This window comes from Gymnodraco acuticeps, unplaced genomic scaffold, assembly GCF_902827175.1.
Source record: "Gymnodraco acuticeps unplaced genomic scaffold, fGymAcu1.1, whole genome shotgun sequence".
Taxonomy (NCBI): Eukaryota; Metazoa; Chordata; class Actinopteri; order Perciformes; family Bathydraconidae; genus Gymnodraco; species Gymnodraco acuticeps.
Genome location: NW_022991003.1, coordinates 2232031 through 2257171, shown reverse-complemented (window position 1 = coordinate 2257171; position 25141 = coordinate 2232031). Strand labels below are relative to the sequence as shown.

The 25141-nt window shown below is 40.0% G+C and overlaps 1 protein-coding gene across 1 annotated transcript; it reads right to left on the bottom strand.

Moving 5' to 3' along the window:
- Window positions 1–47: 47 nt before the first annotated feature.
- LOC117559366 (forkhead box protein P2-like) lies at window positions 48–12743 on the bottom strand. Its single transcript, XM_034236102.1, has 16 exons — window positions 12662–12743; window positions 11730–11898; window positions 9498–9602; window positions 8353–8439; window positions 7603–7708; window positions 6267–6438; window positions 5801–5905; window positions 4915–5002; window positions 4195–4329; window positions 3313–3502; window positions 3155–3225; window positions 2087–2188; window positions 1864–1985; window positions 480–549; window positions 268–395; window positions 48–177 (listed from the first exon to the last, which is right to left on the bottom strand). Exons 2-16 carry the CDS (start codon window positions 11883–11885, stop codon window positions 48–50), a joined length of 1767 nt encoding a protein of 588 aa, XP_034091993.1. The 5' UTR covers window positions 11886–11898; window positions 12662–12743.
- Between the last annotated feature and the right edge of the window lie 12398 nt (window positions 12744–25141).

Here is a 25141-nt window from a genome sequence, read left to right as displayed (position 1 = left end):
CAAAGAAGTCTAACCTATTCTGCTTTGCAATCGGATTGTTTTGATTGTCATTCAAGGTCAAACAAATGCTCTTCGTCGTCTTCAGTCGCGTCGTGCTGCAGACCGGCTGCATTAACTGCTGGCATCAGAGACTCTTCCTCGTTCAGATTCAGCGCTTCTTCTTTAAGGAAAAGAGACCTGCAGGAGGTAAAAAAACAAAGACTTGTCAATCAATTATTGCAGCACATCAATCCCTTTTTTAGGTTTAACCGGTTATATAAAACTCACTGCTGGACTCTTGTAGAGAAGTTGTGTTTATTGTGGCTGTTTATTGTTTTGTTGTCCTGTATTTCACTCCTGGAGTTTCTGCTGACACACTCCTTGAATCCTGGCGGTGAACCCTCAGCCAGGGACGTCTACAAAGAATAATAAGAAATATTCAACCTCAACCAGATCAAACTCCTGTAAACCAGAATCTGTACGCTCACACATCCTCTCACCTGTAAACTGCCATTCACAACCGTCCCATAATCAAGGTTGGGGGATGCATTTTTAATCAGCGATGGACTCCTGTGGAATAATAAAGGTAACATGTTTTATAATGGACACAATCCATGTCTAAATCATGGCAGGCAGATCAATGCCTAGTGTATATTCAGTAAGACTCAACATTGGTAACCAGCAATAGTTTGAGGCATTTATGATGACAAATCATTCAGTCGCATAAACAATCAGGAAAGAGCCTTGAAACTGCCATCATTATAAATAATTTGTCATTATTTGATGAGGTTCATTATGGAAAAACAGGGTTAGGGTTAGCACACAGGACTTTACTGTCAATGTTGACCCTGATAGCAATGCAGTGTTGTCACAACGAAGGTCAATACTTAAAAAGTCTCAATTTCTGTTAATGACAAATTCCGCTTTCACACCAAGTACTTTGCCGTACTTAGTTCCCAGCACTTAGTTCCACCATGGAACTAAAGAGCAGATCGCGTTCACACCGGAATAAGTCCCTGAGGGAAGATTACGCAAATGAAGCCGCTGACGTCACTTCTTCTTCTTCTGCTTTGGGTTTACTGGCAGGCCGCAAACCACTTCACGGCGTATACTGCCACCCGAAGTCCCCGGAGTTGGGGAGTGGCTTCAGTAGAAGCTGCTGGGACCCCCAGCGAGTAAGTAAATCGCCAGAACGCCGACACCTCCTCATCTCCACCGCTCCCATTTTTGTTGTTGTGTTGCCATAAGTTATTCTCTCTGCGTTTCTGTGCGGGGCTAATGCTAATAATGCTAATGCCAGCAAATAAAAAGGCGGCTTCACAAAACTTTTCAGAGTTTTACGGGGCGTGGTTTGCAATTCGCCCAGCCAATCAGACATTTTCACTTTTTTCTCCCCAGGAAAGTACCACCTCTCTAGGAGGCACTACAAAGGGGGTAAAAGTTCTCATGAACTAAGTTCTCTTTTTGGTGTGAACGCAAAATCCCAGGAACTATCGGAACCAAAAGGGAAAAGTACTCCGGTGTGAAAGCGCCTAAAAGGTCTAAAAGATATTGTCTTAATTTTCTGCTTTTTATCTCAAAACAAAGGCCATTTACAAGCATTGATTCATAGGATAAATACCCTACATTTCAAGCTTGAGCTTATTTTAATTCAATCTTTGTAGTGATCCATGTTAAAACCCAGTAGAAGCAGAAGAAGAAAATGTTATAGTTGTTCTACTCTAATGTTGAAGCAAAGAGAAAAAACCCTCGAGTTTTCTTCAAAAACATTTTTAAATGTTGGTTCTGGTGAATTTAGAAAATGTCTTGAATGTTTTTTTATTCTCATTGAAGTGTATGCAGGTGCTCTGAGGCCTGTGCTGTGATGAACAGGAAGTCACCCACCCTGTGATCTTCTGGGATCTCCTCCTCTGGTACTCCAGCTCGTCCACCGTCCACACGGCGCCTTTCACATTCTCCACACGCACAAAACACTTGTGCAGGCTCAGGTTGTGGCGCACCGCGTTCTGATCCAGAGAAAATCAGAGTGAAGCACATATTACTGAATACACGCTGCATAAATCAGGTATGACACACACTGGGAGTCAATTATCTCGGGGTGCGATACCTTCCAAGTGGCAGCGTTGCGTCTGAAATAAGCAAACGTCCGCGTGAACCAGTTGTAAATCTCGTTCAGGGTCAGCTGCATGTCGGATGTTTCCATAATAGCCTGTAGATGGAGGGGAATACAAAAATAAAATATAAAATAAGGACAGGATTAAGTTACAAACCTCACTTCTTCAATTCTTAGCCAAGAAAGGAGGAGACAGTCGCACACTCACAAAGATACAGGCGTTTTATTTCATTATTGCTGAATCAACTGGCTTTACTTTTTTAGGATAAAAGACCACTCTCTTGTCTGACACAAGACAAGTGCAGTGTTGTTAATAAGGTTTATTTTCATTATCAATTAATCTGCCGAGCCTTTTCATGATAAATATATGACCCAGTCCAACATTAGATGTCAGAAATGTCAGAAAAAAGCACAAAGCTCAAGTCAAATTCCTATTTTTTCTGTTCAATAAGAGATATTAGTTAAATATAATTAGTTTTATATGATGGTCTACAATGAGAGCCAGACAATTATAATATTATAGAAACTAATCCAAGGGGAATCTTGGCTTGAGAAGTAACTTAGTTGACATGATTATCAAAATGTTGCCAATTAATTTCAATTCGTAAAAACAGTTGATTCACATGAATGAACTGACATGGCCATCAACATGAGAGAGGTTGTGCATCGAAAAAGCCTCTGATAGGGCAGATTTCACATCATAGGTACCATTGAATACAACAAATCTGCATGCATCTATATTGCAAATTATACAATACAAGTCTACAAATATGATATATTTAATATTACTTGTTAGATGCTTTTATCCAAAGCGACTTACATACTCAATACTGTGGACAATCCCCACAGGAGAATTTGGGGTGAAGTGTCCCAGGGACACAACGACATGCTGACTGCAGTGGGGTTTGAACCTGTGACCCCCTGATCCGAACACCAACGCACAACCCACTGCACCACACGCCTAATATAATATATTACGTGTAAGTCACGTGTTTACATTGGTTAAAGTTAAGTAAAGAAAATGTCACTTCTTTCTCCATTCATAAACGTTACAAACTGTACCTGTCTTATCAGTGTTGCATAGGTGAAAGGCGGTCTGATATCGTTGTTCTTGTAGAGCTCATATTCATTTTCTGAAACAAGACAAATATTTTAAAGTGGAAAATGTGCTATAAAGTCTTTATTTCTGAATCAATACATCACTAGAGTATTTCGTTTACCTGAGGACAGGGAGTAGACCAAAGGGTGATGGCGACTCCTTATAGCCCCAGCACAGAACGTGTGATTGGTCAGATCTTCCTCACTCCCCTGGAATGAAGTACTGACAGGAGCCAGAGTTCGAGGGCACATCTGGGGGGGGTCCGAGGGGCTCAGCGAGGGCAGGTTGTCGCTGGCAGAAACTGAACTGAGCTGAGAGCGACACAAGCAGAAGATCCAAGTTAACAAAGGAAACAAGCGGAGTGGAAAGATTGACGGAGAAACAAAACAGAGCGGGAGATGTTCAGCTGAGTGTAACAGAGCGATTTGATGCGCCTCCTCAGAGGTGATTCCACTAATATCGCAAGAAGAAGGGAGCCAATTATTGTTCATTATAGGGTGAAATTGTTTGGTGAGTGTTGTGATTATGGCACAATATTTGCAAGATTAACATCTGATTAGCTTTCACGTTATGAGAGCATGTCTGCTGTCTGAAAACACAAAGGCAGCCATCTGGTGCCAACAGCTGGGAGCCGAAGGAAAGGAAAGTAGGTAGTAAGATGGAGATCTCAACAAAGGAAAAAGTCAATTGAGATTTAAAAACACGGGAGAAGAGGAAACTTTTAAAAGAAATGCATTTGTGATCTGATCTGGAATCATTTTTCTTAGGTTCAAATATTTCTGAACTTCATTTCAAGCAGATAAACCCTAAGCCATGTTTATTTGTTTCAAGGAAAATGCATACTTTTGCAACTCATCCAACTGTAAAAGTTCCCACGGTCAATTACAGGGTGGCGTTATCATATCAGTGCTACAAAAGATGAGGTTCCAAAAACACATGATTTATTCCCATTCTCCATTACGGCTCATTTACTCTGCCTCTGTTGTTCACACAGCCGATCTACCTGAAGGTGTGGGTGAGCGGCCGTGTTAGATTGTGGCGACCGGCAACTCGGGGGTGCAGAGATCAACTGAGACTCTAAAGATGGCAGATGCAGGTGAGCCATCATCGCTCGCAGACGCTCCCGTTCTTTGCAGAGCTGTGAGAGCAAAATCAGAGTTGACGGTGTCACTTCAAAATCACTGAACACAGGTTGTCAAAAATGGAACGCTGTGAACCAAACACATATCAAAAAGATCCTTTTCTCACTGTGTCAAACAACATCAGAGAGGAGGTGGTGTTGGGAGGACACTACATGAATATGTACCCGGAGCATCAAGGTGTTTGGGTGTTGGAATTTGGGGAGAACTCCTGTGTGTCAGACTTCTATTTCTGCTATAAATATCAGATAAGACAAATCTAAAATAATGAAAAACTAAACTGTATTACCCAGAATCAGAATCAGAATCAGAAATAGGTTTATTACCAGGTAGGTTTACACATACGAGGAATTTGACTAGGTGTCGTGGTGCATACAAACAAGAATTAAAAACACAGGTAGAGAACTAGAAAAATATTAAAAATAATTAAAAATATAGCAGTATTTACATTGCAATTGAATGGAATAGAAGGAATAAAAATCAGCAGTAATAATATTAATAAACACAGGGTTGCACAGCCACTAGTGCAGACAGTAGTTATAACATGTACTGTAGTTGGACATTTTCACAGCACTCGTGCCCACCTGGAGCTCAAGTTGCTGCACCACCTGCATCTGCACTCTGCACTGCGCCGTACTCCTGTCATCCAGAGAGTGCTCACTGCCTATGTGCCTATGTAACACATTGGGGTGACGTTAAAGGAATATTCAACAACAAAAAAATCACATTGCTCAGTATCATATACTCCAATTGCTCCATCACAGAGATAACAGTTATTTTGAGCTACAATTTCTTCCAATGTATTTGGGAGAGAAACTTCCTCTGGATATAAAACACACCAGGAAAGAGAAAGCCCCCAACAGAGCCCCTTTAATATATAAGATAGTGAAGATTTGTTTGACGCATACTGAACAGAATCAACAGCAGAGAAATGGATTATGTTTGAGTGGTTTTAAGAAAGTTGAATGTTTTGATAATACACATTATGGTTTTGTGTTTTTACAAAATGGAATTACATTGTAGTACATTTAAATCCAAGCTGACTGCCATTTAAGCCTTCTCATGTCCTGAAATAGGCATCAGTTTTTCAGAAAAATTTATAAAAAACCACATTTTGAAATTATTTCCATAATCCCCAAATACTCTTCTGTAAATCAGGATAACAAAATACTCTTTTCTGCACAATGAATACAACTGTTTCCCTGTTTGCCAAGTAGTAACTCTATTTCCTATCTAAATAATGGTTGTAGCCAGAAATGACTCTCTTTTTGTTTGATACTCAATTGTGTAAAATGGATTTATGGAAAATGGATTTATCATAAATTGGATCTAATGACAAATCTGGGGCTACTCAATTTCCAGAGCCACTTTTTAAGCTATTTGATAATTTGATACTGAATAGATTATTACTGAAATATTCCTTACATTTAACACAGATAGGTGATATAAGTTAGGAATAGATAAACTTACTTGATGAACTGGCTGACGTTTTCACACAGCGACTCACATCCAGGCCAGTTACACACACCGTGCCCGTAGAGAGTGTGTGTGGCAGCGCGATCAGCTGTGACGGCACTGGATTAAAAGTATTATCATGATTAAAAAACATGTTTTCTTTCATCTTCAGGTGACAGAAAATGACAGAGAGAGGTTGAGGGGAGCACAGAAAAACAAATGGAAAACTATTTACTTTTGATTTTTGGGACACGTAGTCATGTAAACTTTTTCTTTGCTGAACGACTTCAGGTGGTGGAACACAAAGCAAACAAACAAGACAAAATAAATCGTCCCGTGGGGAATTAACAGTGAAGCAGAACTGCTCCTCTCCCGTACCTCGAGAGAAAGAAAATGTCTACAGATGACGAGTGTTTGATGTTTAGAAAGAAGTGGTATCAGTTCTTAAAATCACTTTATAGCACAAAGAGAGAAATCCTACCATTCTGCGCTGCGAGGAGACTGCTGGTCACCGCTCGGCCTCCCGGTGACTTTAGCTGACATCATGTTGTAAGCAGAAGAGTCCTGATTGGCCTTCGATGTCATTTTATCTTCAGTTATTCCATGTGTGAGCTCTTTCCATATCTGCAGCATCTCTGCAGGGCTGAAACCAGCTAAAACATAAAACAACGTATTGGATATTTCTCCATTTGAGAGTTTTGTTTTCAATGTTGATTGAGGAATCAGCTAAAATAATACATGATTTATTATCTCTAATACATTAGAAGCTTGGTGGAATATTTTTCCAGAATGATGATATTTTTTTGAAGATTATTCCTTTTCACACTTGCCCTTTTTTTTCATCTCTGCCCCACATTAACACTGTTTCTACTGATTCCCGTCTCAAAGCAGTTTGAGGGCAGAAACAGGTCGATCAACTCTTTCATGACCTCATGTAACCTCTTCGCTGTAATCTAGCAATAACTATAATTAATGCTAGAAAATGAGTCAAGATTAATCATCCTATTTTAGGTTTCACTTACATCACTGTCTCTTTTGAGTTTAGTGCAGTTATGCAACTGATCGTAAAATCAACAAGAAACAGATCTGCCTGTGTGGAGCACTCACTCAGGGGCGCCGTAAGGGGGTGAAAAGTTAGGACAATTCTAAGGGCCCGTGACTGACAGGGGCCCAAACTATTTTAGAACATTAAGAAAAAAATGTTTAAGTAACCAATGTGATTATCTTTTCATGGGGTCCAAAATCCCTGGCGGCGCCCCTGCACTCACTTACAATATTTGATCAGATACGTGTCCATGTTAGAGTATTATTGTGTCCTTGTGAAATAAAACAATATACTATAGTAGTCTTATGGGCTATTTCAGCCTTAAATTTGCAAACATTCAACACTAAAATCACTTTGACTGTACAGGAAATGTAATCATGCATTACGTCAAAGTAAAACAGCTAACATTTCCTTTATCCAACATGAAGTGGAATTCTTTGCCAAATGATTTAAAGGGCTGTAAGAAATGTTTTATGTTCAAGAAAATGTATAAAGAAAGCGTAATCAGACAGTATGAAGTTGACTATTGATTGTGTTCTGGTTTTATGTTTCAGTATTTGTAAGCAACTGTGACAGAAACAATATTGCTTTTATTTTTACTTTTTTACTTTTTAATGGTAAAATATGATTTTCTTCTCCCTTTCCACCATGCGCTATAAAAATAAAAACCAGTATAAGTGTACATGTTTTGTAAAGTGTACATGTTTTGTTTTAAAATAACTGCCATGTGTGAAATAAACAATGAAATCTGAGGGAGGTGAAGCATAGTGACCTGGGGGGAGGGCAGCGGAGGAGAGGACGGGTCTCTGCGCCCGGAGGATCTGCTGCTGCTGCTGGAGCTGGAGGAGCTGCTGGAACACAAGCTGCTGAGCAGGGAGCTGCAGGAGGACGAGAGACATTTCAGAAAATAGTGAGGTAGTAGTTTCAAGTTTCAAGGCTTTTATTGTCCTTTGTGCATAGTGTAGTTATGACAATGGAAATCTTAGGTCACAGGCTCCTCCAACAGTGCAACACAATAAAACAGATACAATAGTAAAGGTAGATAAAATAAAATAGAATATAATAGAAAGTGCAGAATAGTCTATATACAGTAATTGGAATATTGATATTATGGATGTTCTTTCAGAAGTTCAGGTATAGTATTCATTTGATAGTCTGCTCACACTTTCCCCTCTTTGATAATTGTCAGAGTATTGATTCTGGGCTAAAATCGGTGGTTTGTACTGCGTCTTTAAAAGCTTCCTTTAACAAATACCTCCACTTGTATTACATACTTATTCCAAAATCCCAAAAGCAAGTGACAAAGCACACAAAAATGTTCTCCTAATTTGTACAATTAAATAAGATATTAAATGTTCATTATTTGTGTCACTTACAGGCGATAAATTGTGAACATATTTGTCTAATTCAATTGAAATTACAGAAGAGCTTTTGCGCCGAGATTGATGTTATAATAACTTGTGCAAAACTAGTAAAAACAAATAAATATATATATATAAAAACACTCCAGATAACTACTCACCTCTTTCACCACTTTCTTGCTGGGCTTCTGTTGAAGCAGCTGCAGATGAATCTGTTGTTGCTTCTTGTAAAACTCCTTCAAATGTTGCTAGAGAAACAGTCAAGGGAAATGATTATAACCGAATATCATAACAAAATCCCAAAACAGTACAATATAGGTGTGCTAAACTTTTGAATGAAAAGTGACCAACAGTTAAACATATTCATGCATCCCTAGATCTTGATGTAAAACACATTTTTTATTTTGACAACGTAGCACAATTTCACTAATATGTGTTGTTTAATGGCAAAGTGACAACAACATTATAAATCACTGAGTTAAATGCCAGTGGGTAAAGTGGTCGAACAGGCTAAATAGCTAACATTATTGTCAACCAAAATACATATAGGCCTACATACAATCCAATGTATTTGTTATTCATTTTTGCCTTAGTGGGCCGTGTTTACTTTGATAGCTGTGCGCTAGCTTAGCGGCTATCTTGGAGGCTGATGCTAGCTATGGTACCTGATTGATTGATTGATTGAAAAGTTTATTAACAGCTTGTATATTGGGTACAGTACAGCTCAAAACATACAATTGTTAAGGGGATGCAGACCAGAGAAAGACTTTCGTCTTGTTTACATCAGGGTCCCCCATTTCCAATTAATCATTTATCACCTAGCTAATTTAACAGTAACATTAGCAACTTACCTAACTCAATAACTGAATTTTCTGAATTGTTTTCCAGTTTGAAATGTCTGCTCTAGCTTAACAAGACAATATGTTCCTAAAACATGTCTTTGTTGTTGGGTAAACTAGCTTATTTCCTAGAAAATGTGTATAGGCTACCTACATTTACTTGGCTGAGCTAACTGTTGTGCCTATATTATCTTGCTGTTTAGCTGTTAAAACTTTTTACAGTAAAATATATTACTGTTTCAATTTTAATAATATAAATTATATTTAAGGACAACTTTGCTAAACTATAGCTCATCAACACACTAATAGGGCACTTTATATTGATTCCTTTAGTTACAATAATTTCAGCAATACATGTTTGTTTTTTAACAAATTGAAATTGTATCCTGCACAGGTAGGCTATATTTCAGTAAGCCTGAATGCAATGTGATATTATTAGAAGTAAATAACAGTATTTGTGTAAATACCTGCTGTAGCAGAAGGGCCTGCTGCTTCTGGTGGATCAGAGCCTGCAGCTGGTTTGGGGACAGGAGCTGCTGCATCTGCTGAGGTGCCATCATCGCCAGAAACACCTTCAGGAAGAAGAGGATACAAAGATGAGGAAGGAGGCAGGCAGAGTGAAGGCAGGCGTACAAGTGAGTGAGACTGAGGCAAGTGTCAGGTGTTAAACAGTATTTTTTTCCCCCCCAATCCAATTACAAAATAGTGCTGTCAACCCTTTGATGCCATCATGCTGGATTGTGTCATTGACCCTAAATGAGATGGGAGATAGGCTGACCAGGTAATTAGCAACACAATTGCATGCTTGTTGTGACTCCTAATAGAAGTGTATGGGTATTAATAAAGGCAAACACTCACAGAATAATAACTGACCTGCACTGTGACTGATGGAGTGACAAATGACAGAGTGATCGTCCACCATTGTAGTCAAACAGAGGCAACAGCAATCTCCATGAATAAGAAACATCACTTACAAATTCAGAAATGAATTACAAATAATGCAAAAACAAACGGTTATTCTGTCAATTGATTGTTAAGGGAAATATATAATTTATTATTTGAACAATATTCTGTTTTTTCTAGAGATGTGAGGTGGTAGTCAATATAAAGATATGTGTAACAGCTGTTCCCTGATGTGCTTTGGTTTCAGTGAAACCTTATGTTGGAGTAATATCTCAGCGGTTTGCACGATGTAATGAAAGAGGAACACATCAGGGACTACGGATTCATTTTTGTCATCAGTCCTTTGACGTAACCTCCTGTGGTTTGACTAGACTGATACAAAAAACTAGAACGTTTGAAAAATAAACACAATGGCACAGCAAATGTAATAATGTACATTGCATGATAGATACACAAAAAAGTATTTTTTAAACGTGAGGAAAACAGTACAGCGGCAGTGGCTTTTCCAAAATGTACAAAACCAAACTTTAGTAGGGTAAACTTACCTATTTAAATTTGACAAAACAAACAAACCATCTAATTCATCAACATTACAGTATGTGAACCAGCCAATAAACCTTGTGTGTTAAAAAAAATACAAATCATCTCTTGCACTACCTAACTCACCTTATTTCCTAACTTAACCATGTTCTTTTTTAATTCAGTTTAAGTGAGACAAAACAAGCTATTTAAATAGGTAAATGTGTGATTTCCTGAAAAGGTATTGATCAAAAATGGTCATTTGATTGATTGTCAAAATACTGAAAACTAATTAATTGTTAATATACAAAGAAAATAATTGCTACATGCAGCAGTAGATTTACACTTTCCTGCATATTTTTGTTCAGTAAGGCACTGACGAACAGCTGGCTCTATTATCATGTTTTACAAATGATTAGAAAACCATTCGTTGTGTGCAGATGGGATGCTGCAGTTAGAATAGAAATACATTACAGATGGATGTCTTCATTTTTTGTGAAAAGAGAGAACTGATATTCACTGTAAATAGCCTTCATTTGTAAAAATGTTCAGAGTTTGGAGTTAGAAAAACTTCAATATCACACTCATCATCATGTTTGAATTCTTAAATCACACTCTGCAACAGTGGCATCATGACATTGTCATTGAAAATTACAAAAACATAACATGCTTAGAAATGCAGCTCACTAGTTACCGTCAGGGCTAGTAGAACCTTCACTAAGGAAAATGGCAGGTTTTTCTATTATTGTTTATTAAAATACTGTAGGGTCAAAAGTTGTGTGCCTTGTCCAGGTTTAGAAAGTGAATTAAGAGAAAAGAGCAGAGCAAAACTGACAAGACGTGAAAACAGACTGAAGGAAAAGGCGTTTAGCAGGCATTCATTATCCTGTTGTTTCATTGATCCTCGTAGATTAAGATTCCCAAGGACGGAATCACAACAGACAACCATAAAATTACATCGGGTCATGCCTATTTGCCTTTCACTTGCATCTGTTTGGCCTAGGTCTGTGGACAATCACTCCTTCTCCCTGGCTCTGACTCACAAACTAATACTGAAGGACAAACAGAGTTCTGCGTGTCAACTCCCAGCCCGGATCACATGTCATATGAAATCTCAGAGGCTCCAGGTACGCTGTCCTGTCAGAGGACGTCCAATATGGAGCAGGTATTACTCTTGACATCTGTTTGCCTAACAATGTTCTATTTCCCACTTATGAAGAGGAGGAAGAAGAGGAGGACGAGTGGGAGGTTGAGGAGTAGTAGGAGGATGAAGATACCTGTTTACGGTGGAGACTCTGCCAGTTTTCAGCGCTCACTCGACTGCAGGAGTCCCCATTAGCTGCTCTCTCTCCTGCACCGACGTGTGTGTGGCTGAGGAGGCTGCTGGCTGCGGTTTGACGGGCTGCCGGGGGACTCAGAGGAGACTCAGGCATGCCAGCTCAGCTCCTGAAAGAAAACAGTCAACAGTAAATAAGCTGTGAGACACACACACTGTAAAAACATTTCAACATCATCTCTAAAGAACACTTATATGTGACCTTGTGAGACATGGGAAGAAAAATAAGTGCCACAGAGGAAGGGGATGCTTTTTAGGAACATACAAAGAGAAAAATAAATAATTTGCAATACTTTAATAAACAAAGCAAGGCTTCACATATAATTAAACAATAGTGATGCAATTTACAATACTACGCTAGATTGAGGTTATAAATCTGTGATGTTTGAAATGAGTTGCATGTAAATGAAATCAGGAAAAAAATACTTATATTTCAGCATCTTTCATTCTTAATTTCTGGATATCAAATGCTTCTACACCTCATGCAAAAATAAGATTGGCATACCAACATACTGTAATGTAACGTACTAAAAGTTAACAAAAGGTTGCCTAAATGAAATATGAATTCAGTATACATACAAATGTTATTTGTCATAGATTATATTTACTTGATGTATATGTTTCCTTTGCAGGGCATGAGTAATGCTTGCGTGAAGTCCAATTTACATTAATCATAACAAATCTTTGCGGAGCATGAGTGAGAAAGTATGTCAAGATCCTTCAAATATATGCAAGAGAGACATAAAAAACAGCCCTAAATTGAGCACAAATATTAGTGTCACTTTAGTTTAAACTCCTAAAAACATACAAGCAGTAAAATCTCCTCAAAGCATTTTGATGTCTTTCTGTCAGAATGATATTAAAGATACATACCGTTGATAGTGGAATTGAAAGCAGCCAGGCAGAGTTGATCTCTCCAAGTCTTGCAGTTTGGAGTGAGGATGGGAGAGAACTGATGGAGTTGTGTTTCTACCTGAGAGGGAGGAGTCAGTGTCAGACAGGGAATTAGAAAAGTGAGAAAAGCACTTCATTACCAGGATGTGAAAAACAGGGAAAGCTACATCTATAGATCATTTTTATTTTAGGCTTGATGGCAACATGCTTACGTGGTGACTGTCTCCATAAATTATATTCTCATAATATATATCATTATTTTAAAAAGTCTACTTTGCCATGATATACATATACAATGTTTAGTGTTACATAATATACAGACAAAACATGGTGGTGATTGCCAGTTCCCTTCCTTTGCAGGAAAAACATTGCTTTTCTGGTTGATATTCAAAGAGTCACACATTAATAAAAAAACAAAATGCCTCAAAACAAGCATCATTTATTGTCTTTCATGATTAAAACAGAGGGGCTTTGGGAAAAGACAAGTATAGTTGTCTGTGACTTTATTTAGATATAACAAAAACAGCTCTGCAGCTACACCGCTGTCAAACTGTTATCTAAGAGCTATTTACAGTAGTGTTGGCACTTCTTTTTTAATAGCATATTGAACATCTGTTGAAAACAAAAAAAAGTGTTTAATTTTGGCTGTTGATAAATGCAGTGTATGCTGGAGTGTGAAAACACAGCCTGACTGAGGAAACAACTGAAATGACTCTCAACTTTGAACATTTCTGCACAGTCATGTCTTCATGGGTGGGTACACAGTATTTATTTTATTTTACCCTATCATTTTTTATTTCTAATATTAGTATTGGTTTTTTTAAGCACACCACATTTTACACTCCTGCAGTGGCTTCCTGTAATGTAAAGGGACAAACACTTAGAATGGTTTTCAGACTGCAATCACATGATGAATGCAGATATATAGGACCAAAGGCATGGCTGCATAGCATTAGGACAAAGTATGCATCGAGACGGATATCAAGGTAAAGAACAAAGACCCTGAACATATTATTTTATATTTTTGCAGACACAATTTTAAGAGTATCCCGCTTACCATGGCATAACAATTCAAACAACAAAAGTAGCACAGCTATGAATCTGCAAAACAATAATGTAGTATTGGTCAAATATTCCTAATTTACACCATAAGCTGTACATTAGATATAACGCATGTATGAGTGACAGATGAGCAAAGAGACTTGATACATCTTCTCTTTACAAAAGATGTCTTGTGGACTGAGCAATTAGTGATTGAATTGTAGATATTGTAAACCAAGGTAACTTTCTGCCACCTACTGGATTAGTATTTACCTGCCCTGCATTTGTATTCAAAGTAAAATGTCAATTTCCTCTATTCAGACAGGAACAATCTTCCATGTAGTCTCCACTTAATTCTACATTTCATTACAAATCTTTAAAGACAGTTTTGTGCATGAAATTAAATGAGGTTGGGACCCGAGGAAAAAAAGTGTCTTCCAATTTCCTTTTTTTTGTGATTTCCTACCTATTTAGGGTTAAAAAAACATCTTGCAATTTAGACTTTTTTTATTTTATTTTATTTTAAAATGTTACAGTATGTCCACTGTAGAGGACGTCGGGACCATATTAGTTTGAAAAGACAGCCAAAATTAACAGATGGACTATGTAACGTATTATGGTTATAGAGTGATATTAATACAATAATACATTCACCTTTATTTAAAACATGAATAAGTATTTGATCTGAACATTGCTGTTTATTTGGTCAATACAAAACTAGCTTGTTTTTTGGTGAATCTTTCCAGATCTTCAAAGACATTGTAGTCGATGTAGTGGGAAAGTACCTCATTGGACTCCAGTCAGCACGGGCTGTAGGGTCATCTTGACTAGTTTTATGGATGTGGTCTCCATTTGACCATGCTCATAGAAACAAAGCTTGGCATTCCTGAGGCAATTCTCATTTTTCATGGCTCCACTTAAAATAAAACAACAATAAGACATACATGCTACTCTTGGCCCACAGAGGGCCATGTCTTTCCAGCTCGTCCCTATCTGTCTCTATGTATCTGTGCGCTCATGGAGCCTCCTGCATCTTTCCCCCCCTTCTTCTTGACCCTCTTCTATCCCAGGTGTGAAAGCCTCATCTCTCTCATCATCTGAGAGCTCAAAATCTTAATCTCCCTGAACTATCTGGTACAGAAAATGTCTGCTTCAGTTCCGTCTCCTGCAACAATATTGAGTCATAAAGTCCATGAAGATGGTCCTGACATCCACTAGAATGGACATTTATAAAAGGGCTGTTATTTGAAAACTTGAATTATTTAATTGCTTTCAGAACTAATTATATAGTTCCTCACATGTTAATAAACAAGAACATATATGATTTTCATGGTAAAAATTACAATTATTCAACAATATTTGACTTCTCCTCCTGCTTCTATACAATTTAGTTTTTCGTATGCCAGCCATTTTGGATGAAAAGAAAGAGGAACTTCCCAGCATGCAATTGTAACCAATTACATCTCACTGGAAAGACCAGGATGTCCTCTGTACAGTACATCAGGGATTGATAGAGTAGCTCAAAAGAGTAAAAGGAGATGCATGTTAACAAAATGTCCACTACATTACCGGCAGTTTTGATGGCCGGAGAAAGTTCACACTTGCCAGGAAACCTGACCTCTTGCACTCGTGATGTCATTTGACTCTCTCATACTGGGCCACTCATCTCCCAAAAGGGCAGTCTGGAGGTCAAAGGTTGACCCTGTTTGACCCTCATGCCTTCTCCCAGTTGTAGCCTTGTCACAGGATTAAGTTATATCGCATCGTCTCATGAAACTGCAGGGTTGTTCCCTGCCTGCATTAAAGCGTGGTGGGGTAAAGTCCAAAGAACTCCTCTGGCAACTCCTTGCAGCTTTGTCACATCTCTTCCTCCTCCCAATGGCCTTCATGAATTGCCTCAAGTTCCCTGGCTGGAAGTCTCTCAGGTATTCCCGGAATAGCCGCGGGAAGTAGGGGTGCTGCAGCACCCCCTAGAATCTGGAGAATCACAGAACGACCGGTCATCAAGGGTTGTTGACGGCCGGCTTGGTTCGCTCACGGCTGGCACCGCCCTTAAAGTGTTTTTAAACGGCATCATTTCAATGATGCCGTGTCCCCCGCAGCGAGGCGATGAGTCTAGGTCTAGTGGCAGGGCCGGCCCTGACCAATTTGCCGCCCTAGGCAAGATTTTAGCTGGCGCCCCCCCCCCCAAAATGCAGACACTTACTATGACTCGTGCGTGCACGGTTGTGGCATGACCACCAAAACAGAAAGATATGGACACAAGATGTGTGCAACTGTATTTAGTTTCCTATCCATTTGAACATGATTTAAGTGGGGGGGGGGGACCTCACCTCCTCTAGGGGGGTCCGGGGGGCATGCACCCCCGGGAAGACTTTTTTTTTTAATATTGAAGTTAAAAGCATCAATCTGGTGCACTTTGAGAGCAACATTAGGAGCTCTATGGATACATCTCTCAACACCCATATGAAACAGAACTGTAAGCAGATTTTCTTTTTCTTTATGGATATTTTACAAATCACTCCCCTTTCAAACTGTATTCTTGTTTATTAATAACAACTTTTTTGTACTGTCAGTATTACCTGTTTTTCACCTATTATCTTATTTTTTTATAACTATAATGATCATATAAAGGTGTGCCTTTACCTCACTGAGCTGAGGTTATCAGAGCCTCTCAGTCTTTCAGGAGAGAGCTCTCTAAAGCTCTCACCCCCGCGGCCGCTTACAATGTAAATTCCAATGTTAATAAAAGCACACAGAAGCGGTGTACGTTTTTTGGGAGTTTGATTTATTTTAAATTAACACAAATACAAAATTAAAACCCATAATTGCAAACTAAAACCATTATTTCGAAAAAAGAACAATTTCACATAAACCCCTGGTTTTTACTGGGGCTGGGGCAGTTCAACTTGATTTTTTGGGGGGGGTGTGTGCCATAGTTTATGGGCGCTGTACGCAATATAGGCGTATTTCTGTTAGTATAAGATAATAAGATGCACTTTGTTGATCCAAACAAGATTTTATTTTTTATTTTTTTCAGTTTTCGGCACCCTCTATGGGTTGATGCGCCCTTAGCATTCGCCTATACTGCCTATGCCGAGGGCCGGCCCTGTCTAGTGGTTTCAGATCAGGACCTGGACTAATGTGGTCTACATGTAAAAAAAAGCACTGAAATCTCCCTTGTTTGTATTTTTACAAACAGAATAAAGGTTTCACAAATCTGAAACTGTGTTATAAATAATCTTTAGACTCTCTGGGATAATCCAGTCCAAATAAATCGGCTATGCAGCGATTTAAGAGGTTCAAACACGGAGCATTGTTCGCTCAGCGCTGTAAATTAAATGTCCCTTAACTTTCCCCTTAACTGCCGAATCGGATGCTCTGAATCGGAAGCCAACTTCAGCGTCGTTCGCAGTGTCACACTTTGAAAAAAGGCAGTCGTTCACCAACATTTTGTACTGGACACTATTCCTCCAGCCCTGATCCTGACTCCAAAGGCAGGGGAGCTCCTCCATTTCTCTGTTGATCGACGCCAGGTTGAGTTTCTGAGGTGGACTTTGGCAATCAGGGTGAGGGCTTTATGAAGAGCTGCATGTCCTCAACGAGGGATACTTTTAGGGGTTGCTATTGGTTGGGTTGGTGAATATGCTACTGACACACGGTTCCCGCGGGGGCTTAAAAAGTCTTACATTTGATAATCAGAATTGAAGGCCTTAAAAAGTCTTAATATGATCAAAAAAATATGAAAGGTCTTAAATAAGATTTAGAAGGTCTTAAAAATGATCGGGTTTAAAAGGTACTTCTGTGTTGCGATCACGTCTAAATGTGTTTTGGGTGAAATGTCCGTCCTGCAAAGTAACCAGTACGGCCTTTCAGTTTCCCCCAACAATTTGTATTGAAATAAATCAACATGGAACCAGTAATCACTAATTTGTTTTCCCCGGCCTCTTATCGGAGAACACCCAGCTAGTAACCTAGGAACCAAGCTTGAGCTAGCGGCAGACGGCAGTCAGAAACTCAGGTAGGCTATCTTCGAATCTACTTACAAATAAATATGGGGAAATGTAAGTTCAACCGTATTTGGTTGGAAAGCATCTAATTTGGTGCTTGGTTGAAACCATAGACTGTATATATAAAGGTTGAAACCAGTGGAGGGGAACGTGTTTGAAGCCCGCTGCACCTTTTGCAAAAACATTTCGTTGTTTTGCAAATGAAGCGTTAGCTAGTGCAGCAGCTCCCGCAACAACAAAGGGGGACCTCCGGGCGATGTTTGGGTTTGAATACATTTACTTTGTAAGTAATTATGGGACTTATTTCTTCTTTCATAGCAATTTTCCTTCATACTTTCTTGCCATGAAATAGGTCTTAAATTATATTCAAAGTGGTCTTAAAAGTCTTACATTTGAGTTGGTGAAACCTGCAGGAACCCTGTGCAGGGCTCCCACGGGGTCTTAAAAAGTCTTACAGTCTCAGAATTGAAGGCCTTAAAAGGTCTTAAATATGATCAACAAAATAAGAAAGGTCTTAAATATGATTTAGAAGGTCTTAAAATGATCGGATTTGAAAGGTACTTCTGTGTTGCGATCACGTGTAAATGTGTTTTACCCGGCCCAAAACAACTTGTTCCCATTGACTAAAATGGGGAAAGAGACGTCTGTAAATCGGTGCATAATTTTTTTTAACTAAATAAACCCATACCCAGTATGAACTATTTTATAGCCCTTATTAGAATCATTCGGTCCTTAAAGTTGTAAAATGCACTAAAAGCCGAATCTAGATTTATTTTCTCTCTCCATTCATTCTACTGAGCCGAGTGGGAGCTCGGGGGGCGGGGCTTAAAGGACGCATGCTCTGTAACTGCACATAGTATACGGGTTCTTCTACTCTGACTGCCAGGCACGAGCAATCGGTAACGTTTCGCTCTCTCAAAAGTTGGCCCACTTTGTCTTCCTGCGCCAATTAGCAGCTTTCATTTGAAAGAACGAGACCCCGGTTGCAGTCTTAATAGTCAATTTAGCTTAGGAACCTTCCTAACGGAGTGAAATGACCCGGAAGTACCTCAGTGGCAGCCATGACAAGTGCCGTTCGAATTCTGCTTCTCAAAGTGTGGTCCGCGGACCACTGGTGGTCCGTGAGCGCCCCCTAGTGGTCCGTGAGTATATTGGTAACATTTCACATTTGAAATTAATTAATTAATTAGAGTTTTCCGCACTCTCGTGGGAATATCTCCGCAATGGAGCAAGCTTAAGTTTCACTTTCAATTGTATGATACAGCCCAGATAAACACCTTCATCACACATGTTGCCACTTGTTTGTACCATATTCAGGCGATTTGTAATCTGTTCTAGAAAAACGATGTGATTTTGGATATTTATGAAGTTAGGTGGTCCGCGAGTGTTTTTTTATTGGTTAAGTGGTCCTTGGTATGATAAAGTTTGAGAAACACTGCTCTAGATCAGGGGTATTCAACTAAAATTCAACGAGGTCCAGTTAGAGAAAATCTCCCCATGCAAAGGTCCGGAACATCAAAAATGTCTAAGTTGCTTTATGAATTAGTGTGATATATATTGAAGTAGCCTGCAGCTTTATCAACGTCTACATGTAATCAACAACTGACTGCCAATCAAATAAAGAAAGTACAATTCATAAACAACAATATGTATTGTCAATTAACATTGAACTATACAGATATACAGTAAATACTGTGGATATGTGTAATGTTCCTCTCGGGCTGCATTTAAAAATAAAATAGAGAAAATAAATAAAATAGCTTTTGAAAATATGTGCATCTTAAAAGTGCTTAATTTTAGATAAATAAACTAAAGTGTAGCAGCAGCTTGAGTTTCCCTTTCTCTTTGTTCAAGCGTTTCACATCATGACTTAACAGTTTAAGACGATTTATAGAACCATATCAGTCTTTACACATCATAACCAGTAGGGATGCTCCGATCGCCGGAATCAGTATCGGCCGATACCGATCGGACCGATCGCCGATCCGATCGAGTGGGCGGGGCCTAAATGGAAGATTTAAAGTGATGTTTAAACTCAGTTAATGGGGCTCATTCACTGGAGCTTCCACAAACAACAATCAACTTAATTATTACATTCAAATGATGTACATTATTCAAGTTTACATTCACTTTGGATAATAACACGGGAGAAATGAGCGGAAGCGCTCTCTTTTCCTCTCTCCCTCTCTCCCCTCTCTCCCCCTCTCTCCCTCTCCTGACAGCCTGTCAGTATCTCATGCAGCTCACTGATCTAGTCATGAGTGACCCGACAGTGAAGAATAAATATATTTATAATAACTAGTTTAGCTTGTTCCAGAGGTAGATAAAATAGCTAAGTGTGTTAGGTCTAACTCTTGTGTGTTTCGTCCCGCTTACCGGTCCGGCAGGCGGAGCTGCAGGATTTCTGCTTCACACACGTTGCATACCGCTATTTTACTGTCTTTTTCGGACACCTTAAAATAATGCCAGACCGGTGAAGCCATTTTGGCGAGCTTGTTTTGCCGCACACAGAGAAAAGTGTCATGTATTTTACGTCATGCGATCGGCTCTCGCGATCGGCATGTTTAGAGAGGATCGATCGGTAGAGAGTGAGTATCGGCTGATATCGATCGGTGACCGATCGATCGGAGCATCCCTAATAACCAGTGTTGGGTGTAACGCGTTACAAATGTAACGGAGTTACAGTAATATATTACTTTTTGCTGTAACGAAGTAATGTAACGCATTACTAATGAAATGTGGGTAATATATTACCAGTTACAATGCGCAGTAACGCAGTTACAACACATTTTAACCCAAAATGAAATGGTGTTTTGTTTTTAAGAATGTACTAACATAGCGAGACATTCCGACACCAGAGACAAATTGTGCGGGTAGATTAGTAAACCTGGTGTGTTTACCCTTCAGGATTCGCGTCGGAATCTTCGGGGCAGTTGAATGTTATGCACTATAGATCCATGGGTGAATAATATCAATCACCACAGCACCCTCTATTAAAAAAAGAGAACAGAGCGAAAAATACAAACAACAAATTGTGTCAGGTGCGCGTGACCTGCTCCGCTGCGCGTGCATCATTTCCAAAGTGCTTCCACAGCAGTGACACACATCTGATGATCTGTGGATAATCATTTATACGAAAATGGTTAAAGCAACCATCACTAAACGCCAACAACACTGCATCTACTGCAGACAGTAGCAACAGGTCAGATGGGGACATCACGTTACCCTCCGTTGTGGACACTAGCTTACTCCCGTCTGATTCCCCGCCCTCGCCCCCGGAGCAGCAGTCTTCGTTGCCCGAAACTACGCCGCCCCTCTGCGGCCCGCAGGTGCCAGGATACCACGGCAAAACAGAGCCTGCCCAGGTATATCTAAACAAGTACCCTCCTGTACAGTCGGGTTAGGCGGTCATTTTGCAGCTCGTGGTATACAAATTGACTGGCTAGAATATTCATGTGAAAATAGTGCCATATTCTGCCATGCCTGTAGAAATGTTGGGTCAAAAATAATGCATACAATAGCACAGATGCCTTCACCACGAATGGCTACAAAAATATCTCATATCCCAAGCTTATCAACAAGCTAATGTTGCAGCTGAAATGTTCTCCAGCTCACAAAGTCAACCTCACATGATGATGTGATACGAGTTTTCAAGCACAGTAAATATTCTCTTCCCAGAGTATATGATGGGACCAAAGTGATGATTTAGAACATGGTTTTAATAATACTTTTGCTTTTCAATGTTTTCTATTTCAAACCATGAGCTGGTTCAAATAATATTTGCCTTGATTTACAATATCTTCTCATTTGTTTTATCAGTACAGTTTTGAAGCTTTTATGCTTTTCTTTGCCACAGTCCACTTTGGAATATATGAAATATTTCAGGATTGCACTTTTAACTCACTTGAAATGTTCTATGGGCTCAGAACAGTCTCATAATACACACATGCACACGGAAGGATTCACACTTGTATTTCATGATCTGCAAAATGATTCACACTTGTATTTCCGGATCCACACTTGTGTTTTTCAATGCACACACAAATGTGTTCCGTTTCATATACATGTAAATAAAATCCAAATACAGAATAAAGTTTTACATATGTATTTTTGATCCACACATATTTGTTTTCCATTTCAAACCTCTGAACCTGCAAACACAAACCGCTTTCTGTGCACGGATCGCTGTGCATTCGGGTGTGGGTTTTTTGAGACTCCCCTGACGCTCACCCGATTCGTACTTGTAATTGTTTCTATCTATAGCCAATCAGATGTCTCCTTCATTCTAAGCCAATCACATGAGCGCGCCCCCACGAGGGTATGATTTATTGCGTTCATGACGTAGCGCTTCATATACGCATTTTGCGCTGTCCGGTCAGCTCGCTAAACAGAGGGCGGAGCATCAGGTGATTATGCAGAGCTGCGTGTCTCCATCAAACTCAGCAGCTGATCTGATCTCTCTCTCGCGTCCGGTTACACTTCACTCGCGTTTATGTCCATATCAGATCCAGCTCTCCTGATCGGCCTTTATAGAGAGCACCGATCGAACTATTAAGAGCCGATAATGACCGGCGGGGCTCCCCCCGTTGACAGTTCACTGTCTAGCACTGGCTTCGTAGTGCACTGATCGATTAGGCTAAGGCTAAGCTAACCTGTAGCTGCTCCCTCCACAATCACAACAACTTCATACAGACATAAATAAAGCAGCTGTATTCGCCACACAGGAAACACACATTTAAAACGGTTTTGCCTGCCGTTTTTGTGTACACAAGCATTCATCAATGGTTCGGGAAGTGGCGCTGTACCTTAATAATATAAAGGCTTGTATTTGCGTGCATTTCCTGTTCGGAAAGTGGCGCTGTACTGAGAGTGGAGGGTGTCCTGACATTAGCGCCTGCAGGCAAGCTCCATTGACCTGTCAGCTCCGGACTGCGCAAAATGCGTACATGAAGCGCTATGTCATGAACGCAAGAAATCTACCCTCGTGGGGGCGCGCTCATGTGATTGGCTTAGAATTGAGGAGACAGCTGATTGGCTATAGATAGAAATAATTACAAGTACGAATCGGCTGACCGTCAGGGGAGTCTCAAAAAACCCACACACGAATGCACAGCGATCCGTGCACAGAAAGCGGTTTGTGTTTGCAGGTTCAGAGGTTTTAAACGGAAAACAAATATGTGTGGATCAAAAATACATATGTAAAACTTTTTTCTGTATTTGGATTTTATTTACATGTATATGAAACGGAACACATTTGTGTGTGTGCATTGAAAAACACAAGTGTGGATCCCGAAATACAAGTGTGAATCCTTTTGCGGATCATGAAATACAAGTGTGAATCCTTCTGTGTGCATGTGTGTATTATGAGACTGTTCTGAGCCCATAATGTTCTCACTTGCTTGGTTTCAAAACATAGCAGATGCCATAATCTGTTCATTGGGGACCATCAATGCTATTTTTCATTGCTGTTGCCGGCCACTATTGCTCATGTAAACCTACTACTACTGCGCCCCCTGTAATCTCAGAGGCACCCTGAGTCATTTTGTTCTGGAACCGGGCCTGTACATGGCCATATACTAAACACACTACAGAGCCCATTCCGTGTCCTGTTATTGTTTACTTCCTGTCTGCCTTCTTCTAGTGATTTATCTGACGTCCAGAGTTTGTACATCTGGGCTGAAATGGTGTCAGGGCCATTCTCATACACACATGCAGGTGCTCATTGCTTAGCCTGCCCTGGAACGATATTTAGTTTTAATTTTGATCCTGGTGGACTGATCATATCGGGCTCTGAGACTGCTTATTTTTTGTGAGCTCAGTTCTGACTTGAGAGGGAATGTTTGGTCAAACACTTGTCTCATAGTGGCGTTTTGGCACTTTTAATGAGCGCCACGGTCTCTGAACAAATGAGATACTGGTTCTGTGCTCCCAGTGGGCGGGATGAACATGAATGAGTCCGTCCACTCGGGGTTAAAAGCTCTGTTCTCACTCTCCACTTTCCTCTTATTGGAGAGCGCCATGTGTAATTATTTGTCTCTCCCTGTCTGCTGCTAACACGCCTGTTCACTCTCCTCTCCGCTTCTCTCTAGACCCTCCAGAAAAACACGGGCAAAAATCCTTGATTATGCGGGCTAAAATCCTTGATTATGCGATCAAACATGCGGGGTTTTATGTGATTTTATGCGGTGAAGTTGCGGAAAGTTGCGAAATATGCGGAAAAAATAAATATTGGGCTGTCTTATTTATTTATTCTCTCTCACACTGCCACTAACGTTAAACCCCTTTACTATTCAATTAAACACAGTCAATGTTTATTTATTGTAAAAGCAATTGGGCTATTTTAATCACACTCACACACACACACACTTCGTTTCTTGTAGCCCTCGAAAGATTTTTGGAGGTTGATGCCTCGGTGATCGTGAGTTGTTTGGCTTTCTTCTCCGCAGCAGCAGAAAGCATTTTCGAATCTTTGAATGAATCAAAGTGGGTCGTCACCGTCGATGTTCTCTTATGCTCCAACACACGGGGTGCAGAATAGTTTCCCCCCACTTTCATGCAAGACATCGGGGTACTGCTTTGCCCGGTCTTTAGCAGAAATGTTCGTCGGTAAATGAGATGGATTAGTTTTTTTTATCTTGGTGAAGAGAAACTCTCGTGTGAGCTCCACACGTTCACTCTACGGTGTTGTTTACCTTCTGTGATGCGCGAGCTGATGACGTCGCGCATCATCATCACTTCACGTCAAGACGAGTTAACTTTTTTTTCTTCTCAATTTTGTGTGGAAAAATGCGGGGATTATGCGGCCTTTTGATAAATATGCGGCTTTTTAAAAATCTGCGCCATTTTGCTGATTATGCGGTAAATTCTGCGATCGCAGAATCGCGTTTTTCTGGAGGGTCTATCTCTCCCTGTATCGCTAATTATTCTCTTCACTCACTTTCCTCTCCGCTTCTCTCTGCCGCGCTCTCGTCTCTTCTTCTGTGTTTCTCTCCCTGTATCGCTCACTCGTCTCTTTCGCCCCCTGTCGGCAGCGGTTAAAATAGAATCGCCCCGTCAAAATTGAAATCCCCTATTAATGTATTGATTATAGGTCCGGGTCCGTATAGGTCTGGGTCCGTATAGGTCTGGGTCCGGATCTGGACTGCGGTCCGCCTGTTGCTGACCCCTGCTCTAGATGATAGGAAAGGAGGCTTCAAACTTCCTTTATAACCTCCTTTAGTTTAGGAACCACTGGACCTCCCTTTACGAAAGGAGAGGAGAAAATGCTGCCCCACAATGCCTTGCAGCCGCAGCATTCGCAGTCACACAACATTCGGCCGTTCACGGAAACAACCGATTATGACCGAGAAATGATATCATGACATTTACGGTGCTTATTAAGCTTTTTAAAACGTATGTGGTAATTTGC